This window comes from Anolis carolinensis, chromosome 3 (assembly GCF_035594765.1).
Source record: "Anolis carolinensis isolate JA03-04 chromosome 3, rAnoCar3.1.pri, whole genome shotgun sequence".
NCBI lineage: Eukaryota > Metazoa > Chordata > Lepidosauria > Squamata > Dactyloidae > Anolis > Anolis carolinensis.
In genome coordinates, this window is record NC_085843.1 from 33,137,195 (window position 1) to 33,157,696 (window position 20,502).

The 20,502-nt window shown below is 39.5% G+C and overlaps 1 protein-coding gene across 2 annotated transcripts in view; it reads left to right on the forward strand.

Annotated features, from left to right (window-relative positions):
• The window catches only part of b3glct (beta 3-glucosyltransferase), a 123,949-nt gene that overhangs the window by 61,705 nt on the left and 41,742 nt on the right, over positions 1-20,502 (forward strand). For both annotated transcript variants that reach the window (XM_008107926.2, XM_062974700.1), the window contains exons 5-9: positions 2,274-2,347; positions 4,023-4,134; positions 5,321-5,457; positions 6,956-7,019; positions 19,059-19,190. In XM_008107926.2, coding sequence (XP_008106133.2) covers positions 2,274-2,347; positions 4,023-4,134; positions 5,321-5,457; positions 6,956-7,019; positions 19,059-19,190 — 519 coding nt within the window. The remainder of the gene's footprint in view (positions 1-2,273; positions 2,348-4,022; positions 4,135-5,320; positions 5,458-6,955; positions 7,020-19,058; positions 19,191-20,502) is intronic.

The following is a 20,502-nucleotide window of genomic DNA, read 5'->3' on the forward strand; positions in this document are numbered from 1 at the left end:
AGTGGCTTCTCAGTCTGTTGCAGCCTTCTTCCGCCTTCACAGCCGTTGTAACATGTACCATGTTATCCTCCGCCTGCTCCGCCGTTGAGGTCTTTGGGTCTTCGGATTGTGCTTGGTCTGGAACCTCCCCTGCGGCCACTCCTGGGAGTGCATCACTCCAGTGCCCACAGGTTCATCGGAACACGCAAGCCCCCTCACCACGGCAAGGTGACAATCCATCGAGGGGTGGCTATGGCACTGGCTATGGCAACTTTATATATGCTGGATGAGTTTCCCAAGGGAGGCATTCCAATCCAAATGTCTTTTCGTGATTGCCACTGATCTCTTTATGGAAGGTTGACTCATTTGGAAGACAGCCTGAGGTTATCTCAGTAATCACGCAAATAATTTGAGTAAATATAGCCCATCAGTGGCTTTAATGAAAACTACAAGCACTGTGGTGTTTTAAAAGCAAATGTCCACTTTGAACTGAGCTTATTCCCATTCCTAGTTTCATCAAAAGATACTTGCTAATTGTCTCTTCCAGATATGAGAGGTCCAGTCCCATGACTAAGATTGCATTAACTGAATCTTCAGATTTTCACAGGATTTGAAAAAAGATGGTCTATATTAGTGGTTCCCAACCTGTGGATCCCCAGGTGTTTTGGCCTACAACTCCCAGAAATCCCAGCCAGTTTGCCAGCTGTTAGGATTTCTGGGAGTTGAAGGCCCAAACTTCTGGGGACCCACAAGTTGAGAACCACTGGTCTATACTTTATTCTATTTGTTTGTTTATTTACAGTATTTATATTCCGCCCTTCTCACCCCGAAGGGGACTCAGAGCGGATTATAATGCACACATATACTTGGCAAACATTTAGTGCCATTAGACATACGACATATAGGCAGACACAGAGGCAATTTCACATTTTCCAACTTCCGGCTTCATGAGGGTATGCTCGATTCCGGCCACAGGGGAAGCTGCCGCTTCAGTGTCCACTTGTGACACCGAGTCTTTGATGGAGTACTTCCTCATTCCTTTCCTCATGCTGCTGAAAGTTTTTATGGTGTTGTAAATTAGTTAAATTAGCCTCCCGGCATAAAGTGGTACCTAAATTTTCTACTTGACAGATGCAATTGTCTTTCAAGCGGCTTAGGTCAATGGTGATCTAGGCTATTAATGGTTGGGAGCTCAATCCGACCTGGGCTGGCTTTGAACTCATGACCTCTCAGCCAGTAGTGATTTATTGCAGCTGGCTACTAATCAGCTATGTCACAGCCTGGCCCTTCTAGTATTTCAGAAGGTGACTGAATAAAATATACTTTACCTAGCCTATCTACTTGCATTCAGCTACACAGCTCTTGAGGGTACCAGGATTATGTGTTTGCTTAGTATTCTTTTCCTTTAAGATAATATAAAATGATGCTGTTTTTATGTAGTGATACAGATACTGTGTGCCACTTAAAGAACAAGCAAATAGGTCCTAGAGCAGATCAAGCCTGAACTCTGCCTAGAAACCAAAATGATTAAAATTGGGCTACTGTACTTTAGTCATATGAGAAGAGGCACCTCACTAGAAAAGACAGTAATGTTTGGTAAGATAGAAGACTGTAGGAAAAGATAAAGACTGCATTCCAGATGGACTCAGTCAAGGAAGCCAAAGCCAGGTGTTAAAAATGAACTGACTTGGAACTCTCATTCATAGGGTCACTTTACATCAAAGTCAACTTGTCAGCAGAACAACAACAAAATAGGTTATTAAAAATAATCTTTTTTACTGAATTTATTCTCATTTTGATCATGTTATTTTAGTTTTCATTAAGCATACTTTGGTAGCATTTCAAGTGTCCCTAATTTAAATGGTAGATTAAAGAACAATCTAGTTGAAGGACCTTAAATAACTTCTGATACCAATCCTGATGGACCTAAACAATTCAGAAGTATATTCTTTGAGACTAAAAGCTAGATCTTGTTTGGATAACTTGTTTGCCTTATATTTTGCATCTTAACCACCTTCTGAATTTTTTCCTCATGCTGTTGATTCTAGGTACCAATTAATTTGAAATTGAATTGAAAGGCTTATTTGATAAAAAGGTTAATGTGAAAACTTGGTTGCTTGTTTGAATTATATTGATGCTGTTACAAAATATGATTAAGTTGTTTTTGTTTAATTTTAAAAGTTCTTCAGAAACAAATTATGACAAAGAAATCAACAGGGTCAATAGTTTTAGCAAGGCAATTTTCTACTGTTATATTATTAATATGTAATTATTACAATGTTTTTTTCTTAAAGGAGATGCCCGCTATTCTGCTTATTCATCAGATGAACAATGAGGGTGCATGGACAATTCTGCCTTTAATGCATGAGTAAGTGAGTTTGAATTATGGGGCAGCTATTTAGGCCAGTTTTAGATATATGTGAAAAGTAGAAAAAAAGGCTAGAGATCAATGTACATCAGCTACTTAAGTAAGTATGTTTAACTAAATAACCTCTCCTGGCTCAATCACCGTCTACTCCTCCACATGGAAAACCTGATAAAATATAATTCACCCATGATCTGATTGCTGGCAGAATGTACCTCCCTTCTCCCATACAGCTGATGCCCAGTAAAGATGGGGGAGTTAAGATTGTGGAAATGGAATCACAATTGTATGTAGCAATTGTGAATGTGGAATTATTACAGATGAGTAAAGTAACTATTCTGTATTCAGGATCGCTATTTTGTCATAATTATGAAAATCATAATGGATTTAACTGTGATTTTTAAATACTGTTTATATTTAATTCTGTTTTAATGTTTGCATATTTGTATATTTTAAATTGTATGCTAATACTTTTATGTCAATCCTCTTTGAGTCTCCTCTGAGAGAGATAAAGTGGGGTAGAAATATAATTATAAATAAATAAATTACTGCCCCAGCTGTAACTCCTCCTACTTCCATCCATCTGATATACTGGATATCAGCTGCAGGGGAAGAAAATCCATTCAGATGGAAATCAGAGCACAGGTGAATGATGCTTCTGTCAGTTTTGGCAGGATTGGGTCAGAAGAGGTTACTTTGTTAAATATGCTTAAGCTTACCTAACAAAGCATCCTTGACATTATAATCTATAGTAAAACCAATGCAAATAGGAATACTTATCTACAACCTATTTCAGTTTTTCACATAAAGTATTGTGTGTGAATATTTATGATCTCAGAGTTTTTTTTAAGATGGCACATACTTGTTACATCCTCCTAATGTCAAAGAATTTGATTTATTAATTTAAATGTTAGTGTTTTGTCCTGTTTTCCAGCTCTATCAGCTATCCAAAGTGACTTATAGTTGAATACGTAATTCACAAAGTAATTAAGATAGCAGCGTTTTTGTGGAGGGGGGATAATAAGTCAGAGGTAGAAAATAGTGTAGTCAATAAAGAAGCTTATGGGCAAAATACAATAAATTTCATTTAGATTGTAAGGGCTAATGCATGAATAGAATGTGTTTATGAAGAAAAAAGAGTAGGTCATTTACCTGGCCAACACATTTCTGAATAATCTTTATTAATGTGATGGATAAGCTTTCTTCATCTTGAAATGGATTGAGTTGAATTATTGTGAAATGCTTCCCCAAAATATTGGGAAACATTTCCTTCTTGCATCCAAACTTGAATGATTCTTGGTTAGATTAGATATGATTAATGATTATAAACCACTATCAAACTATGATTTCAGATCTTGAGTTGCTCAGAAATACAAATTAACAATTGCTCAAGTTTGGATACCTGGGTAAATGTAATCCATTTATAAATGAAACTGTAAATTTTAGAAGAGGTCAACTTGGTGTGAAAACCTGGAGGAAGAGAAGAATACTAATTCTATGCATGTTATAGAAAAGCATGGCTTAACAGATCTATGTAGGACAACAATTTTTTTTGGCTGTATGAATTAGCCCCCATTTTATTGCTGGTAACATCAGATCAAATTATTATTTAAATGTCCCCTATTTTTTATTTGTGAGGCATAATTCCTTCAATATTATCAACTCTTACTCCTGCCAGGTTTTCTGTTACATATAGCAGAAACTCCTCATGGATTTTTTTCTGTGAAGAAGATACAAGAATACATATTATAAAACTATTGAAGACACTTGGAAGATATGACAAGTCTAAGGTGAATTTTAAAATAATAAGTGGGTTCCTGTATATAAATGACATTTTATAGTGCTCATACACATATGAATATAAAGAATGCCTTGCTTAGTACAGAAAGCCCTGTGGGTTTTGATCTCCCTAAATAATTGAAGGTAAAGATAGATGTCAAGGAAACTTTCATTACATTATAGCTTTAGTTTGGTTACAGCATCATAAAAGCCTTATCACTCTGTCTTGATACAATATTAAAGATCCTCTCAGAAATAATAAGAATAAATCTTATGTAAAGATATCATTACTTTATCACGTTATTTAAATCATCTGAGAAATTACAGATTCTCAACCTAAATCTAGATGTTGAAAAATTTGATTGACAATATATCAAAATATATAAGACAACAATCAACCTCCCTCCCCCCCTTCCTAACTTTCTTGGATATATATATGCTGCCATTCTTGCTGAATAAGATAATTTTGGGATAATCAAACTCTTGCCTAGTTAAATTTGTAGAATTATCTGAAGGTATCAAAATATCAGTGAAAAGGAGAGATCTTTTTAGCAATTCACACAATCTAGCACTGCTCTGGCTACAATGCAAAAATAAACAAGCAGACACCTTGGCAATACTTGAATTCAGTTGTGGGACAAAATATTGTGCCTAAGTGGCTTAGCAATTACCACTTTGGACCATCTAAATGTATCTCCATTAGTTTCCTTCAACAGCTGTTAACTACACAAATAGAAAGACACCATAAGTTACCACATTGGGTAACCACATGCTGTTGTATGGTACAGTCCTTCAGTAATGTTATAAACAAGCAGTGCACTAGTTTACAGTCCCTCAATCACAGTTCCTTTGCTGACTATTAGGTGAAGACAGATTCTGACTGTAGAAAACCTGTTGTGAGCACTGTGACATATCAATACTCACATCACCCTCCCAAAAAAGTACATCTGCACTCGTAAGGGACATTTACAGGTGTATATGTCATGTCTCTAAGAGAATGCTGCCCATAATTATGCTTGTCTTTTGTCAGTATACACCAGCATGCTTGCATACCCACAGACAAGAGCCTTTTGAGATTCTTTGGGTTATAAGAGATCCTTTAAAAGAGCTAAAAGTCTTTCTGGTCATGTGTTTGACAGCCCAGCTTAGTTGATTTATATACAAGACATGTTAAATTCTACCTATTTTCTCCTGCAGGAATTGTTTTTAGGTAAAGCACTACATGATGATGAATCTACAATAATTCACCACTATGCCTTTGCAGAAAACCCTACTGTTTTTAAATTTCCAGATTTTGCTGCTGGTTGGGCATTAAGTATTCCACTTGTAAAAAAGTAAGAACTCCCATTTTATGGCGTTTTCTAAATGTGTGTACTAAAACATTTGTTAAATGTTTTTCAGACTAAAGCTAATGGACACATATTTGGATCCTGTGCCATTTATGCCTTTAAAATAGCATCAGTACTGTGAATTAAATTTTAAAGTGAGTTATTTAGAGTCACTTTAATGTGATTCTACTTGGCTATATCAGTTATATTTCTAGTTATACCAATTCTCATATTCCGTAGTAGATGAAACTACCAGGTCATCTTTAAGATAGTTTTATATACAAAGTATTGCAGTAAGTCAGCAGTAAGTCAGCAGGGAAAACGCTAGAGAATAATAACACTCTGTAGCCAAACTGCCTGTCTAGGAATGGTTGTAGCTAGGGAAAATCGTTGAAACTAATAATAGCACCGAAATTGCCCAGATTAATTGGCAAAACTGGATCAATGTGTACCAGCAAGATATATGTCTGCTTTTTCAGAGGAAAAACTTCTCGAACAGGCTTTATATCCAGTTCCAAAAGAAAACAGAACCACATCCTCCCAATGCCTCAGTCTTTCGTTGAGATTCAACTTTACTGGTTCTCAGCTAGCCCACGATTGAGTCTAGACACTATTTGTATACCTGCACAGCCTTGCTTGATTCAGATAACAGGGAGATCTGATTATCATCATACTTCTATAGGTGTGAATTTATATAGATGGTAAAAAGTATGGGGATAAGATGGGCTCCTATGGATGATCCGCTCAGGCCTCATCCATTGAACTAGATTCTACACACTTGCTTCAAACAGACAAGTGTTCTTTCTCCCACCCTGGACGTTCCCATGGATACATGCACACTCCACTTACCTCATTTCGAAAAGACCTCTGAACATACTTCTGAAGATGCTTGCCAGAAGAGAATGCTACTGGAACATGGCCATACAGCTCAAAAAACTCACAGCAACCCAGATTCTACATAATTTGACTAGACTGAGCTCTGGGCATCTGCACTGGAGCTTTTATCAATAATGACAGAAGGTCAACATGAACAGCCATACTCTTGTACTTAGCAGATTTGTCAGACTCTTTTCTGAAGATTCCTCCAAATTCGTACCATAGTATAACATCACACAGATGGTGCATGAAGCTACAATGGAAACAAATACTTTGCCCTCAAGATTGCCACACAACCAACATAATAATATACTAACATTTTGACAGAAATAGACTAAACATTTTGACAGAATGTTTAGTCATATTAATTGTGGGATTGTTCAGTGTACATTTTAGTTCTCATTCTGCTTGTTTAATAGTTCCCCAGTAAACAATGAAACTGGATTGCCAGAGAAGGACTGGGTTATTTGGGAGGAAATAATCTCCATAATTTATAGGTTGTAGATGTATAGGTTGCACCTTACATTCTAGGATGTAGCTACAAAATTATTATGCTACTAGGTATGGCCTCTTGGTATTTTTTTAATCTCAATTTAATTTTTACATTTATACTATCTTTTTTGCACAGGCTTGCAAAGAGACTGAAAAATGAGCCTTTAAAGTCAGATTTCACAATAGATTTAAAGTATGAGGTAAGTCCTTTTTAGTTACTCCTGGAAACTTGCTTTACTTTCTCAACTTCTTATCTTAATGTCTAATTCCTTTATTCATAAATTGGCATATTGAAAGTGAGGGATTAGTATCATTATATGCATTAATAATTAACACATTCTCTGCCATTTCTTTTATAGTCAAAATGATAATGTATACACAAGAGAGGAAAATATTTTAAGGAGGGGAAAATGCTGGAGAAAACTTAAATGGCTCTATGAGAGCTGGATATGTTCATTCAGCACAAAATGATGATTTTCATAGAGAGAATTTTTAAAAAGTGTTTGGCTGGGAGTTGGTGGGAATTCTGAGGCATTGTTAATTTTTTTGAGGCAGGTCCTATTTGTGAAGAATCTATTGATAAAAAATTAGAATATATAGGAGATAAGGGATAGGACACAGAAAGCTACTTATAAGTATGGCGTGATTATACAAACCTACTAACAACTTTTTTTTGCACAGTTACTTAAAACCTATGCCTATATTACTTCTAATTTGTGATATCTCACTTAGCTTCAAAGTCCATGGACCACATGTATCAGAAATGCCTGAAGCATTCTTGGTTGTATGGAATTAGCCTACTAGCATGGTTCTTTTTATTGCACTTTAATTCAAATGTATGTAGAAGCTTTTTAAACTAGCAGTCCACAACAAAAATCTAATCCAGATCAAACTACCACAAAGTTAGTGTGATAGTTGTACTTGAATAAGCCTCATATAGTTTATATTATTTATTTCCTCTGAGATTCAGTTTTAATAACGTAACAAATAAAACATCATACATTGTATGTTCAAAACATTCCCACAAATTCATGCAATATTTCAAGACTTATGGCCACTCATAATTACTCATTTAAAAATAAATATTGTACATTCCGTATATGATTTTCACTGTAGGATGCCAATCCCTAACCCTTTTTTGCTTAAAGTGTTATTTATTAAATCTTTTCAACAGTTCAAGGGCCATATGATTCAAGAGGCGATAGCTGTGTTAGACTGTAGCAGGAGAATTAGCAGAGCCTTGTGACAAACAATTTAAAGACCATTTTATTTACCACTAGTTTGGGTACCCGGAGTTGCCCGGGTTATTTGAAAAAGTCAAATTTTTAATTGTACACAATGCATAAGATTGTGGATGAACTACAACTCAGATCATGCCAGGTTAACCCTGAGAAATTACATCAGTACTTAAAGTTTGTTATGTTGGGCAAGTTTGCTCTAGATGCGTCATCGGTGGGGTTCAGTGTGCTCTCTGGCTGTAGGATAAACTACAACTCCCACTGAGGTGAGTCAGTCACCTCAAACTCCTCCAGTAGGTTGAGTTAGTCATGGGGGTTCTGCATACCAAGTTTGGACCAGGTCCATCATCGGTGGAGGTCACAGTTTTCCTGGTTGTGAGTAAACTACAACTCCCAGAAAGGAAGGTCAGTTCCACCCAAACCCCTCCAGCAATCAAATTTCGGCATATCAGGCATGTGTGCCAAGTTTGGTCCAGGTCCATTGATGTTTGGGTTCACAGTGCTCTCTGGATATAGGTGAACTACAACTCCACCAAATCAAGGTGAATTTTCCCAAAGACCTCCAGTATTTTTTGCTGGTCATGGTGGCTGTGTGCCAAGTTTGGTCCAATTCCATCTTTGGTGGATCTCTAGAGTGCTCATTGATTGCTGGTGAACTATAAATCCCAGTACCTACAACTCCAAAATGTCTATGCCAATTCCCCTCAAAACCCATCAGTATTCAAATGTGGGCATATCGAGTATGCATGCCAAGTTTGGTCCATATTCATGATTGTTTGGGTTCATAGTACGCTCTGGATGAAGGTAATAATAATAATAATAAAACTTTATTTATACCCCGCCACCATCTCCCCAATGGGGACTCGGGGCGGCTTACATGGGGCCATGCCCAGGACAATACAATATAACCATAACATAATGCAATTAAATAATACAATACATAAAATAAACAGTACAACATAAGATCAAAACAGCAATATAACAAGAGCGGGCCGCATGAACACTACATTTAAAAACTAGATTAAAAATTAAAAACTCTGGGTGAGAAAGGGATCAGAATAAAAACCTCGAGGGACGGGACATCAGATAGTGAACCAGTCTAGAGGATAAATATTGGGGGGAGTAGCATAGAACATTTACTCTCCGAAAGCACACCGGAAGAGCCATGTTTTTAAATCTTTCCTGAAGGCTAAAAGGGTGGGGGCTTGCCTGATTTCAATGGGCAGCGAGTTCCACAAGCGAGGGGCCACAGCAGAAAAGGCCCTCTCCCTTGTTCCTACAAGGCGGGCCTGAGATATAGGTAGTGGCAACAGGAGGGCCTCCCCTGATGATCGGAGAGGTCGGGCAGGTTTATGGTAGGAGATACGGTCACGAAGGTAGGCAGGTCCCAAACCGTTTAGGGCTTTATAAATGATGGTCTGCACCTTGAATTGGGACCGGAAGATGAACGGCAGCCAGTGGAGCTCTTTAAACAGGGGAGTAGATCTCTCCCTGTAACTCGCCCCCGTTATTAGTCTGGCGGCCGAGCGTTGGACCAACTGTAACTTCCGGGCCGTCTTCAAGGGAAGCCCCACGTAGAGCGCATTACAGTAGTCCAGTCTAGAGGTAACTAAGGCATGCACCACCGTGGTCAAGTCAGACTTCACGAGGTATGGTCGCAGTTGGCGCACAAGTTTGAGTTGTGCAAAAGCCCTCCCGACCACCGCCGACACCTGCGCTTCAAGCGTCAACGCTGAATCCAGGAGGACTCCCAAACGGCGGACCTGTGATTTCAGGGGGAGTGCAACCCCGTCCAGCACAGGTTGCCACCCAATACCCCGATCCGACGAGCGACTGACCAGGAGGGCCTCTGTCTTGTCAGGATTGATCCTCAGCTTGTTCCTCCTCATCCAGTCCGCCACAGCGGCCAGGCACTGGTTCAGCATCCGAGGGGCTTCCTTGGAGTCAGATGGGAACGAGTAGTGGATTTGTGTGTCATCTGCGTAGAGATGGCAACACCCTCCAAAACTCCGGATGACCTCTCCCAGCGGTTTCATGTAGATGTTAAAAAGCATGGGGGATAAAATAGACCCTTGCGGGACCCCACAGGTCAAAGGCCAGGGGTCCGAGCAGGTGTCCCCCAGCTTCACCATCTGGGAACGGCCCTCCAGGAAGGACTGGAGCCACTGCAAAACAGTGCCACCGAGTCCCATCCTGGAGAGCCTCCCCAGAAGGATACCATGGTCGATGGTATCGAAAGCCGCTGAGATGTCCAAGAGAACCAGCAGGGTCACACTCCCCCTGTCCAGTTCCCTGTGGAGGTCATCCACCAAGGCGACCAAAGTCGTCTCAGTGCTGTGCCCAGGCCTGAAGCCAGACTGCGAGCGGTCCAGAAAATCAGTGTCATCGAGGAACTCCTGGAGCTGCGTGGCAACCACCTGCTCCAGAACCTTGCCCAAAAACGGGAGGTTGGAAATTGGTCTGTAGTTGTTACATACAGATGGGTCTAACAAGGTCTTTTTTAGTAGCGGTTTTACTACTGCCTGCTTGAAGCAGGATGGAACTGACCCCTGACCCAGGGAGGCATTTATTATAGCCACAAACCAATCCAACAACCCCTCTTTGGCCTGCTTAACCAGCCAAGAGGGACAAGGATCCAGAGCACAAGTGGTCGCCCTCACAGACCCAAGAATCCCCTCCACGTCATCAGGAAGAACAAGCTGGAAAGAATCCCACAAAATCGGACAGACAGGTGCCGTGGTTACCTCCGCTGGAACTACAATTAAGCTGGAGTCCAACTCATGGCGTATCTGAGCAACTTTGCCTGCAAAGTGGTGCGCAAAATCGCTGCACCTAGTTGCCAAGTCATCAGGAAGCCCCCAGGTCTCAGGGGGCCGCAGGAGCTCCCCAACAACTCAGAACAACTCCAATGGCCTGTTGGCCGCAGACGCTATGCGGGCAGTCGTGAAAGCTTTCCTGGCTGCTCGCAGAGCCACGGAGTAAGCCTTAATAGCGGCTTTAGCCCGTGCTTGGTCAGACACATCCCGAGATTTCCTCCAGATGCACTCTAGTCCCCTCCTCGCACGCTTCATCACGGCCAGCTCCTCAGTGAACCAAGGAGTCGACGTGACTCTACGCAGCGAAAGGGGACGTTCGGGAGCGATCGTGTCAAGTGCCCTTGCCAACTCGCTGTTAAAACGATCAGCCAGGACATCAACAGGATCGCCAGTCTCCAGAACAGGAAGATCCCCAAGAGACCTCAGGAGTCCATCCGGATCCATCAGCCTCCTGGGGCGGACCATCTTAATGGGTCCACCACCCCTGCGGAGGTTAGAAGCCACAGCGAAACTTAAACAGATCAGATGATGGTCAGACCATGACAATGGAAGAATATTTTGCTCTTCCACTCTGACTGTCCCACCGTCCACAATAAAAACCAGGTCCAACGTGTGTCCCGCCTGATGTGTGGGCCCTTGAGTCAGCCCCATGGTCGTCATGGCAACCATGAAATCCTGAGCTGCACCTGTCAAAGTGGTCTCGGCATGAATATTAAAGTCCCCCAAAACTATGAGTTGTTGGGAGACCAGGGCCGAATTGGAGACCACTTCTGCTAGCTCGGACAGAGAGACTGCTGGGTCGCGGGGTGGACGGTTGTGATGCCTCATGGGCCTTGTAGTCCTGTTCCTAGTACTATTGTGGCAGACGAAGAGGAAAACATGGGGTTTTCGCCGGTTCAGCGAGAGCCGGAGTCCCTTCACCTGCAGGATGTTGATGTTTGCCCTCAAGAATTCAGCCAAACAGGCCTTGGGCAGAACTCCCCTCCGTTTCCCAGAAAGGAATCTTATTCTAGAGAAAGGGGAGTCAGAGAAGCCCAACAGAGGAGTTTACGCATCGCTGCCAAAAATCAAGCTGATTAGGCCTGCTTCCCTTGGGAAATTCTAAGGAGTCACACATCTGGACAGAGTTGGGTTTCGCTTCTTGTTCTCTAGGGAAAGAGTTCTGTTGGCGGGAAAACGAGACCCGATATACCCTCTTCCCCCTGGAGAGTTGACTGATTGAGGTTGCCTATTAAAGGGGATAGTCAGCTGTCCTGAGATAGGAAATCACCAGCAATACTTGATTGTTTAAAGGAGGAGCCTATCTCCGCTGGTGTAGGAGGAAAGGAGTCATCTAACAGATCATCATCTAGCGTGGGAAGGGGGCTAGGCACTAATGATGTCTGAGAGCGGGACTGAGAGGTAGCATAGACATGGCCTAAAACTGGGGGATCTTGTCTACCAAGATTCAGCCTGATGTCCAAGGGGCGAATCAATGGGTCTACTAGTACCCTCCTGAGAGTAATGCCCCACTGTTGTAGTTTGGGCCTATACAAAAACAATTCCTCCATTAGCGTTCTGTCTTCCAATCCAATGAGAAGACAAATGGAGCGGTTCCAGGACTGATAGTCTCTACGAAGGTGATCTACAACTCCTATAAATCTCTTCAAAGACCTCCAGTATTTTTTGTTGGTCATGGAGCTATGTGCCAAGTTAGTTCCATGTCCATCGTTGATGGAGTTCGGAGTTCTCTTAGATTACAGGTGAACTCTACATCACACTACCTACCACTCCTACAAAGCATGGTAAATTCTCCCCAAACCTCTCTACTATGTTCAGTTGCTGATCAATTCCTCTGTTTGCTTTGTGCTATAGAAAAGAATAGGAAAGGGTTATGGGAGAGACAGTGAGTGTGGTCATGCAAATCCCACACCAACGGGGAGAGTAAGAAACACTGGGATGTTTGTGGTGGAGTAAAAACAGAAAATCTAGGATGAAATTGTCCCCGTATGAAAGCCTTCACTTGGGTTGATGGGCAATATAGTGTTTGTGGAGGACATTGGCAGGGCTCTTGTAAATGTTTACAGTGCTCTCTATAACCTGCAATGCCATTGGAGGGAGGGCCATTGGTGTCTCCTGGGTAGTGGGAACTATAGCTATTTGTGAAAGTGGGGGCCTGTCTGTGTAAGTGGATACCCCAGCCATACACATACATACATATTTTCATTTTTATTATGTGTATAGATAAGGTTTTACAGACTCCAGCCCACTTCATCAGTATAATGACTTTTAACAAGCTGATTTATCATTTGTAGATTATCAACTAATCCATGGGTTTTCAGGAGCTCTGCTGTATGCATGGGGCCTCCACATGAGCAAAGGATTCTTCATGAATTGCAGTGTGGGATTGCAATTAAGAAACATCATTACTAATGTTAGTTTTCCCAACTTCACATGACCCTCCCTTCACCAGAAGCTAGGCATTCTTCACTTTAGTTATTCAAAATCAATTGTGTAGCAAAACTGAGAAGATGGAAAAAGATGTGATTACTGATCATCCCAGAGCTTGGGAAATTACTAGATTACAACTTTCTAAACCCACCATTAACATGATCAATGGGCATGTTTATTATAGGATTTTGGAGGTTATAGTGCAAAAAAGTGACTTTTCAATGCTATGGCTGAAGTAGTTCCATAACAGATAAAAGATATAGAAGAACATTTTATTGATTAGCCCTTAGGCCATATCAAAGTACAAAGCCAAACAACCAGGCTCGAAAAGACCTGATTACATTCTATACAAATATTAAACAAAACACTTCTAACAATACAATAAATAAATATAATAAAACTGAGTGTGTACATTATATGTCATTGTCACCCCTACAACTCCCCTGCTAGAACCTCCAAACAAGATAAAAGATATAATTTGGTACACAGTTAGTGCAAGACACTTGCTGTATTTTTAAAGTGTAATTATGGGGCATTTTTATTTTTCATAAACTCAGCATTTTCTGAATTCTGCCTTCTAATAACAGCTAGATGCCTGTGGGACAGTGGGAATTCTGTCTTCAGCACCCTCAATTCAATGTGTATGGCTAGGTATTTCATTGTTAGTTTGAAAAGTATGCCTGAAAAATAGGCAGACTGTACATGTATAGGTGTTCCTACTTTTATCTGCTTTAATAATGTTCAGATTGGGGACAAAGGGATTTCTAGTGGCAGTTGGAAATCCATATTTACACAGTGCAAGCCATATTTATTAATAGTGAGATATACATTTAAAGGTAACTATATTTTCCATTTCCTTTGTCAATTTATGGTAATACTTGGTATTATTGAAAGTGAAGGGAATTGTAATTTGTTCCTGTGCACTCAAAAGCACCGGATGCCTCAGGTCATTATTCTTTCCTGTGTCTCTCAACCACATTCAGTGCTGCTGTGCCTTTCCATGTGGAATATGATTCATTTTTTAACTGCATTCTGTTACAATCCATCTTTCAGGTGTATTTTTTTTTTCCCTTTTTATGACACATGCTGAGCCCATTGTGGATTTCTATAAAGTTAATCCTTTCAGAGTTTCTTTTCTTATGTCACTTGGTTTTCAATGGAAGTCCTGAATTGATGTACTCCTCTTGGCTTCTAACCTTAAGAAGCCGTATGCTTTATAAGCTCTTTGTAATCCCTAGTTATTTTTTATTGTTAAAGGGTGAAAATGTGTTTTTACAGGGAGAAGATTAAAGGACATCTGTACAACAGCATAATTGGCAATAAAACTATCATGAAATAGGCAGCTAAATTGTTTGATAAACTAAGGACTTGCATGGAAAGAATCAGCAAGTCCAACTCCTGGCCAAATAACATTGGCCTGTCATTGATTGTTTTTGAAAAAAATATTCTCACTCTTTTTTATTATTACATTGTTTTCTCCCTGCTCACAACTGACTAATTATACATTCTAAAATCTTTTCTGGCACTGATAATCGAGTAGTCTGGGGTAACAGTTACCTATCTCCAGTCCTCAGAGTCATTACCTATTCTCAAGAATGCTAAAAAAAATTCAATGGAGAATTAAATTACATTTACAAGTTTCTTAGGGCCTTTGGGTACATTTCATCTAGCTCTAGGGACTTCCGTTTATTCAAAGTAGGTAGATGTCCCTGTATCATCTATTTACCTGTTTTGGACTATAGCTCTCTCTGTGTTATTGTTTCACTAGTCAACATTGTTTTCCTTTTGAGAGAAGGTCGGCAAAGAGTGTTTGTTGAGTAGTTTCTTCTTCTCTTTGTCACCTTTTAGCATTTAGAATCATAGAATTGGAAGAGACCCATGTAATCCAACCCCCTGCCATGCAGAAAAAGAACAAAGTACCCCTAACAGATGTCCATCCAGCCTCTTCTTAAAAGCCTCCAAAAAGGGAGCATCCACCACACTCAGAGGCAGTGAGTTCCACTGTTGAACAGCTCTTACAGTCAGGAGGTTCTTCCTAATGTTTAATTAGAACCTCTTTTCCTGTAATTTGAACCCATTGTTCTGAGTCCTAGTCTCCAGGGCAATAGAAAACAAGCCTGTTCCCTCTTTCTTATGACATTTCTCCAGTTTCTTCATATAGTGAAGCTACTGTTATTGTTCTTCTCTTGCCGAACCTCCTTTTGTGTTATTTTTAACAGCTCTTACAAGCCTGAGCTCATTCTGACCTTTATCACACCCTTCCCTTCTCTCTTACATCTGTCTGCTACATGTTTTACTCTTCTTAGGTAATGTGCCCCTTTTCCATTTCTTACACATGCCCCCTCTAAGTCTCAGCTGATACAAATGTTCCTTATGCAGTAGCCTTTAGGTCTTTGGACACTTCCCACTTTTCTTTTTCATTGGACTTGTTTGTAACTTCCCTTCAAAATCTTACCTTTAGGAAATTCTCATCCCTCATGAATTCCCTTCTCTTTCAGTATTTCAGCCCAGAGGATCTCATTATTTTCTCAAGTTTACTCATTTTAGTTTTCCTAGAGTCTATATATATATGCTTTTCTACATATGGCCACCCCTTTCTTCTGTATAACAAATCCCAGGTCGCTTCCATGCAACTTTCACCTCTGTGGCCAGTTTTTCAATTTTGATGAAAATTAAATCTGAGATGACTGATTTTCACAGGGCTTTTCAGGAGAAAAATTGTCAACAAAGCAAGCAATATGTTTGTTGGAGCTTATGTTTGAATTTGCCTTCCATCAAATACCAAGATTTATTTATTTATTGCATTTATATACCACTTTTCTCACCCCTAGGGGAATTCAAAGCGGTGCATCACAAATAAGTGGCAAAATTCAATGCTTCACATATAGTAAAACAGCACATTACACATCTAAAAACATAACATATGACTATAAATTAAACCATTAAAAACTATAAAATATGAAACATGAACATGAAACATTTTGAAATTACACTGATTCCAAGATTGTCATCAATCTGTTATGCTATTGCTGCCACTCTTAGTGGCGGAAAGACCACATATGCAGGATGGAAGTGCTGTCGTTGTAAAACCAGGCCTCCAAGTCAGCAGTGTCCATAGTTGTAGTCTCCCATTACTACCATATCTTTCCATTTTGAAAGTTTGATAATATGATCTAGAAAAACATCATTCATTCAGCTTGGAGATCTGCAAGACAACCCCATAGCGAAATCACTGTTGTTTCCCTCTCCTATAATATTCACTCAAATATACTCAAGCAGTCATGGATCTTCCTGCAGGTGTACACACCCTTATAGATAATGATACTTCTTGCACCCTTGCTATTTAGCCAAATTTTTGTGAGTGGGTTATACCCCTTAATTACTGTGTTCCAATCGAGGATTCCATCCCACCATGATCAAAGTTCCCTTATTGTGTTAATACAAGCTCATCTTGCTTATTTCCTATGCTCTTTGTGTTGGTGTAGACATCTGAAACTCTCATTATTGTTTTAATGTCTATTGACATGTTCCCATTACCACTTCCCTTGTTTCCATAAATCATTGATGCTATTGTCCCCAGTAACTGTCTCCTTACCCTGCAGGATTCAGTTAAAAGATCATCCTGATAAGGTTTCAAATATCTTTTCCCATTCTTTGATGTTAAACCCTGTCTCTTTGCAGATGTCCTTCAGGAAAGCACAGACCATGGTCCAAGAAGACAGCTCTATCTCAAAGACACCTGTATGACAAGTGATTTACTTCTGATTCTTTCACTCTCTTTTCCTGGATCATTGTCTCCAAGAAGAAGGAATGATGAAATAATTACTGTTCCCTAAGACAAGATTCCTTATTGACATGTTCCCATTACCACTTCCCTTGTTTCCATAAATCATTGATGCTATTGTCCCCAGTAACTGTCTCCTTACCCTGCAGGATTCAGTTAAAAGATCATCCTGATAAGGTTTCAAATATCTTTTCCCATTCTTTGATGTTAAACCCTGTCTCTTTGCAGATGTCCTTCAGGAAAGCACAGACCATGGTCCAAGAAGACAGCTCTATCTCAAAGACACCTGTATGACAAGTGATTTACTTCTGATTCTTTCACTCTCTTTTCCTGGATCATTGTCTCCAAGAAGAAGGAATGATGAAATAATTACTGTTCCCTAAGACAAGATTCCTTAGCAATAAATTAATAGTCACTGCATCTGATAGCATCTTTTATTCCCACATGGATAAGAAGAATGGGGATTATGGGCAATGGTTTTGATGAGTTTTGGCAAGCTTTCTGTCACATCTTGGTCCCTCTTAGCAGGAAGACAGTAATGCCTCTTGAGACATCCTGTCGCATCCACACCCTACTGCCTCTTTCAACATCAGAAGAGAGCTGGCATCACCACATGTTTGTTCCTCTTCTGGGAAATTGTAGGAATCCTTCATTTCACAGATTCTTTCTTCACAACCGTCAAGATCTTTAAAGTCTGTGCCTGTTTTTCCAGAATCACTGTCCATGTAGTTTCCCTGGGATCAGTCATAACTCCCTCAGTTATTTTATCTCTTTCACATAGCTCCCAGTGCTTATATCTTGTATTTGATAATTCTGCTCATTCTTGGAAGCACCCCTCTTGCTGTTCCAGGATAATCTGCCCTGTATTATCATATTTCCTGATGACCTGAAGTAAGGATATACAAGCCTTAAGATACTGTGCCTTCTTTTTCAGCAGGGCAACCAGCTTGCACTTGCTGTAAGTATAACTTCCTGCAGTCAGAGTCATGGAAACAAACATGGCACAGCTGTTGTAAGGCACGTAGCAGTTCCCAAACTACCCACATTTCCTTATGTTGGTTGTGAGCCAGCACTCCTGGCTTCCTCCTCAAATTTTTCCACCAGATAGCTATACAGTTTGCCTTTGTTGTCAAAATAAAGATGATTTTAACATAGATCATGTATAACTGTTTTAACAATTTAAAACAATATTTTAAAAAATCTATCCAGACATGGACAAACGTTAACAGTAACTACAGGGAGGAATGTCAGTGTGTATCTGCAGAGCTGTGTGAAAATTTATTAACCTTCACAGCCATCTGTTTGTGTCAATCTGTATCTGAACTTATTTTCAGTGTGTGTTTTGTTGTTCCACATTTGGGAATAAACAATAGTCACTGAACATATGTGCAGTCTCATGAATCATTATATACATCAGACATAGACATTATTTAGGTTTATATGAAACAGTTAATGATGGGGCCAAATTATGAATTGGGAGAATTTGAAAAGTAGCTTCTATCCTTGATTTTATTTTACCAGTTTATTTGTTTTTTGTTTTCTTAGAAAAATACTCAATTTGAGACTTTTAAAAGCATTTCTGAGAAAACTCTTGGAAAAAATTATTTAGTAATCAGTTTTTTCATCATTAGAGATGTATTTATAGTTTTCCATGGAGAAGAACAAGTAGTTTTTTAGTAGAGTACTCTATGTCTAATAATAATGGAATTATTAACATGGTCATACAGCCCAGAAAACTCACAGCAAGCCAGTGATTCCTATCATGAAAGCCTTCTACAACACATTATTAACATAATCTCAGTTCGAATTTTGAGAATTTTTTGTGCATCAAAATAGCAGGTTTTACCTTAATCTTTTTGCCATCTACTATTTATATACAAGCTGTTTCTGCTGTATTTGTGTATATTTATAATAGGAACATATTTAAATGCTAATTAATATTTTTGCATATTTTACATTATATTTTGGAAGATTGCACTTTATATTTGGGAAAAAGGGAATGGGCCACATCTCACTCCAGTCCCTGAATTTTGCACAGAAGACTTGGACTCGCCTAATGCAGCTCTCTGCGCCACTACATTCCTTCATTTACTTCCATTTTGTGTAAGTATTACCAGATTTTTTTTATGTAAAAGCAATTGTGGTATATTTTTAATATCTTATATGCTCCAACGTTTTGCTGAGATATAGGCAGTTGGTAAAAATAAATTAAAATTAATGCAATTAGATGACCTTAGTTAAAAACTTTATGGTTTTTAATACACGTTTATATTTTTATTCTGTATTTATATATGCAGCATCAAATTTTTGCCTACTTTTAAGCCTCTCTGAGCCCCCTTCAGAGTGAGAAGGGTGGGGTATAAATAAAGTAAATAAATAAAATAGTGCCAAGAGTCAGAAATATTGCTGTTCTCTGTGTGCTTCTGCACAGATGGTTCCTAGTACTACCACTCACTACTATACCCTGTCAGTTGAAAGTCAAATTTCCATTGGCTGTCCTCACTTCAGAAATATAGTGCTATGATCTGCCTGTACTTATGAACATCAATAGCTGAGTATGTAATGCTGTCTTCTTCCTTTTCTCGCCCCCTCATAACTCATGTATATCCTTTAAGAATCTCTGAAGCAGGTGGTTCTTGGCAACGTGTTAGCAGCTTATTTTGTGTTCTGTGTGTAAGTTTAATTTTTTGTTCACTGCCTGCCACACAGAAGTAGTATGTTGCAAATTTACTTCTGAGTTGATATAGTTATTTATGATAGGCATATAAATTCTAACTTTTTCTGATCAGCTTTATAACCAAGCTAGAAACCTATCTGTGTGCTCCTTACCCACTTAGCCTGGCCCAGAGTTTCAAAAGCTAGCTGGAAAATTGCTGAAGTTTGCTACATTTCCCTCCACCTTGGTTTTTCTGGACACTTTTTGCTCCTTAGACTTCATTATTTCCAAACCACAGTTCTTAAAACAGAAAAGCTGTGTCAGCGATTGACAGTTTGATAGGTTTGTCTCTTTCCCATTCTTGCATGGCATCGGTGCCCCTATTCTTTCAGTTTTTGAAGAAGATTGATCAAGTGCCAGTAAGATGTGAGACTTACAGCTAGATCCTCTGCGTATTAACTCAGATTAGTCGGTGAGAACTAATCCCTGCTTTGTAAGCTTTGTGAAATCTTAGGATGAGAGAAAGGACTTGCTTTGCAGGACATGAAATGTTTCTGCAATAAGAAATAAATGGCAAGCAATGAAAGGGGCACCCCTACTATTTCATACCTCTACCCTAGGAACTATTCTTCCCATTGTGCCCTAATCATGCATGTTTCTCTCCAGCTTCTGGGAGAAAAATTCACTAGTATTCTGGCCTTTTCTTCCTTAATAAGATTTTTCTCATAAGTGAAGGGAAAAACAATATCTGGATCACAA